At 41.3% G+C, this 2,945-nt stretch overlaps 1 protein-coding gene across 1 annotated transcript; it reads left to right on the top strand.

Moving 5' to 3' along the window:
* The first annotated feature begins 443 nt into the window (after positions 1-443).
* xkr9 (XK, Kell blood group complex subunit-related family, member 9) lies at positions 444-2,050 on the top strand. The gene is made up of 3 exons (XM_085417781.1): positions 444-775; positions 1,124-1,338; positions 1,420-2,050. The coding sequence occupies exons 1-3, from the start codon at positions 459-461 to the stop codon at positions 2,046-2,048; spliced, it is 1,161 nt and encodes a 386-aa protein (XP_085273907.1). The 5' UTR covers positions 444-458; the 3' UTR covers positions 2,049-2,050.
* Positions 2,051-2,945: the final 895 nt, after the last annotated feature.

Here is a 2,945-nt window from a genome sequence, read left to right as displayed (position 1 = left end):
AATTGAACAACATAGATTTGGCTTATTTGTTGTGTGAAATGTAAGAACAATCCAGTCTCTTATGTAAGAGTTCTAATGCTCTGATTTGCCCTGATAGAAATAATCAATAATTGTTCTATTACATAAATTAAGTGCTTATCAGGACTTTTTTATGTGTTCATGACATGGATCAAAGGTCAGTATCACGCAGCACCTGACTAAAGTCACGCTGCATTTCATATCAATGACAAAAACAAGCAGCAGTTTGTACAAGACAAAATGTTACACACACACACGTATATTATATATATGTCTTTCTTTGTGTGCCTTCTTTGCAGATTGACCAGAATGGCCCCTGAAACACTGGAAAGGGTCCACAGCAGCATTTCTCCAGACCCTTCAAAGCAAAACTGAACTTCAGGCAAAAGCACATCTGTCTGCAACACAGACGGATACTTCAAGTTTCAAGTGACAACACGATGCTTCAGCCAGACATTCGGTACACCAAAGTGCGATGGCTATTAACCATCGCTGGAGTCTTCCTGTATGTCGGGGACATTTGGACAGACATTGTACTGGCTGTGAAATATTTTCAAGAGGAACAATACGTCTGGACTGGGTTCACCGTGATGTTTATTCTGATCGGGCTACTGGTTACTCAGATCTTCAGCTATGCCTGGTACTGGGATGACTTGAATGACCCTCTCTTAAACCCTGAAGGAAAAAAAGAAATATCAGACATGTCAAAACCTGGGCTTGTTGTCCTGCATGCATTTGGATTTGGCATCTTTACCAGGTATGCCATTAAAATTACAGCTTTCATGAGACCACAGTAGCCGAAGTAGGATATGACCTTTGAGTTTAACACCTGCAAATTAACTTGAGGTTGCTTGCTGTACCTACAAAAAGGAGTGCCTGCATGTTGTGAGTCAAAACGTGCTTTATGATAATCACGCACATTGACAAAGTGGTATTTAATAAACTGGAATGCCCACATTCAAGCTGTGTTCAACTTGTTGTATGGCATTAAGATAAAAGCCTTACAAATGAATCACCGTCTATGCAGCAATAGCACGCTATGCAATAACACGTGCACTGCAGGGTGGCAGCTTGTTTGTTTTCATTGTGTTTGCCTTGTCTCTAGGTATTACCACCTGCTGAAAGAGGGTTTCCAAGTGGTTTGGACGAAATCAAATGGCGATGGGGTGGATAAGCTGAGGGAAGTTCACAAGAAGCTGTTTTGCGTGGCCACCGATCTGAGCATGCTCAAGCTCTTTGAGACTTTCCTGGAGAGTGCCCCCCAGCTCCTTTTACAGCTTTACATATTACTGGGCCACAACGAGGTCTCAGTCATGCAGTGTAAGTAGAGACAAAAGATACTCTACACATGTGTGCGAACTTGAAGAATCACTACTTACACTGCCTGTTCTTGTCTTTCAGGTCTATCTGTGGCCTTCTCCTTCTGTAACATTGCATGGTCACTGGTGGACTATCGCCGCTGCCTGCGGAGATCTCTCCCCTATATCAGAGAAATGCCTTCTGGCCTCCCCACAGCAATCTACCTCCTCTACAAAATTTGTACCATCACCAGCCTCATTCTCAGCTACAGCCTCCTTCTCATACTGAGTATCTACACCACAGTAGCGCTCACTGTCCTCTGGCTGCTGGCAACAATATGGACACACTTGCTTGAAACCAAATTCTGCTCAAGCAGAAGCCTGGAGTTTCTCTACAGGGCAGTTGCAGGAGTCATCCTGACATTCACATTTTTTAATGTGAAAGGACAAGACACAAAAGTAGCCATGACCACCTACTACATTTTCTGCACCGTTATTAACATTATGTCGCCGTCGTTGATGGCTTTGTTGAAGCCGGAGCTGCAAACAAGCACTTTGCTGCTGACAATCAGCGGTTTAATCTGTGGATGCTCAGTGCTGGGACTGGTGTGCCTCATTTTGTACTACGTCCAACTGCATCCCAGAAGGGTGCAGCGCGAAGAGGATGAGGTGGACGACCCGGGAAAGGAAACAAAGTCACTTGCAAGAATCAAGAACTTCTTGAAACCTTAATGAAGAATTTCTTTTTCAAATTAGTGTAAAAGGGTTCAAAAAGACACGCACAGATTCAACCGGCCTAACGATTTCACACGGAGATAAAATAAAGGAGCTTTTAGAGGTTTTGAAGGTACCATTTGCACTATTGGTGGCTAGCTAGACAATAATATATGTGGTTGAATGTCTATTTTATTTTTTCTTTACCTATTTATTCTTACAATGTGCAATACAGTAGGTAATCTGCAAATATTAATGAAAGCAGAATTATCTCTTGATGTTTTCACATGACTTTTAAATCTGAGAAGAAACTGAAAGACAAGATTAATAAAATAAAGGATTTCCCCCAAGTGTGTGTAGTATAATATACCAGTGATGAGAGCAACATAAATACATTGTTGTGCTTCTTAAAGGCTTGTTTGTCAGTGCATCACCCCACCCATATGAGCATTTCTACCCTTAGCAGCTTGGTGAAGCACCAACCAAAGCGTTGTGCAGTGTAACATTTGTATATCCAAATCTTGCAAGTGGACCTGTAGTGCATATGCTCAACACAGGATGGCGCCATTATCTAGGCTGTGAGCTCAATGGTGGCGTGAGCAACAGTAACAAAGCCACCAAAGTTGTTCTTTTAGTAAGAAAGCATGAAAGATTACTTAAAGATGGGGTCAAGTCATTTTTAATCCCTCTAATGTTTTCTCCTTAACATTTTCCATAATCTTTAAAATTATACTGTAGTTGATTTTTTAGGATTCCTAAGTATACTATTTAAGCCTTTAACCTATATATCATTGCCTTATATCGCTTGTTTTTGCCGAAAAGTGTAAAAAAAAAAAAAAAAGTTCAGCTGATCAAGTACAGGATCACACACAAAACAGGAAAGCTGGACAGTCGAGATGCTCACCAAGAGTTGAA

This window comes from Rhamphochromis longiceps, linkage group LG9 (assembly GCF_057381845.1).
Source record: "Rhamphochromis longiceps isolate RC_006_pf linkage group LG9, R_longiceps_female_GT1.1, whole genome shotgun sequence".
In the NCBI taxonomy this organism is placed as follows: domain Eukaryota; kingdom Metazoa; phylum Chordata; class Actinopteri; order Cichliformes; family Cichlidae; genus Rhamphochromis; species Rhamphochromis longiceps.
The sequence above is the reverse complement of the archived record's forward strand: the minus strand, read 5'-3'. Positions and strand labels throughout refer to the sequence as shown.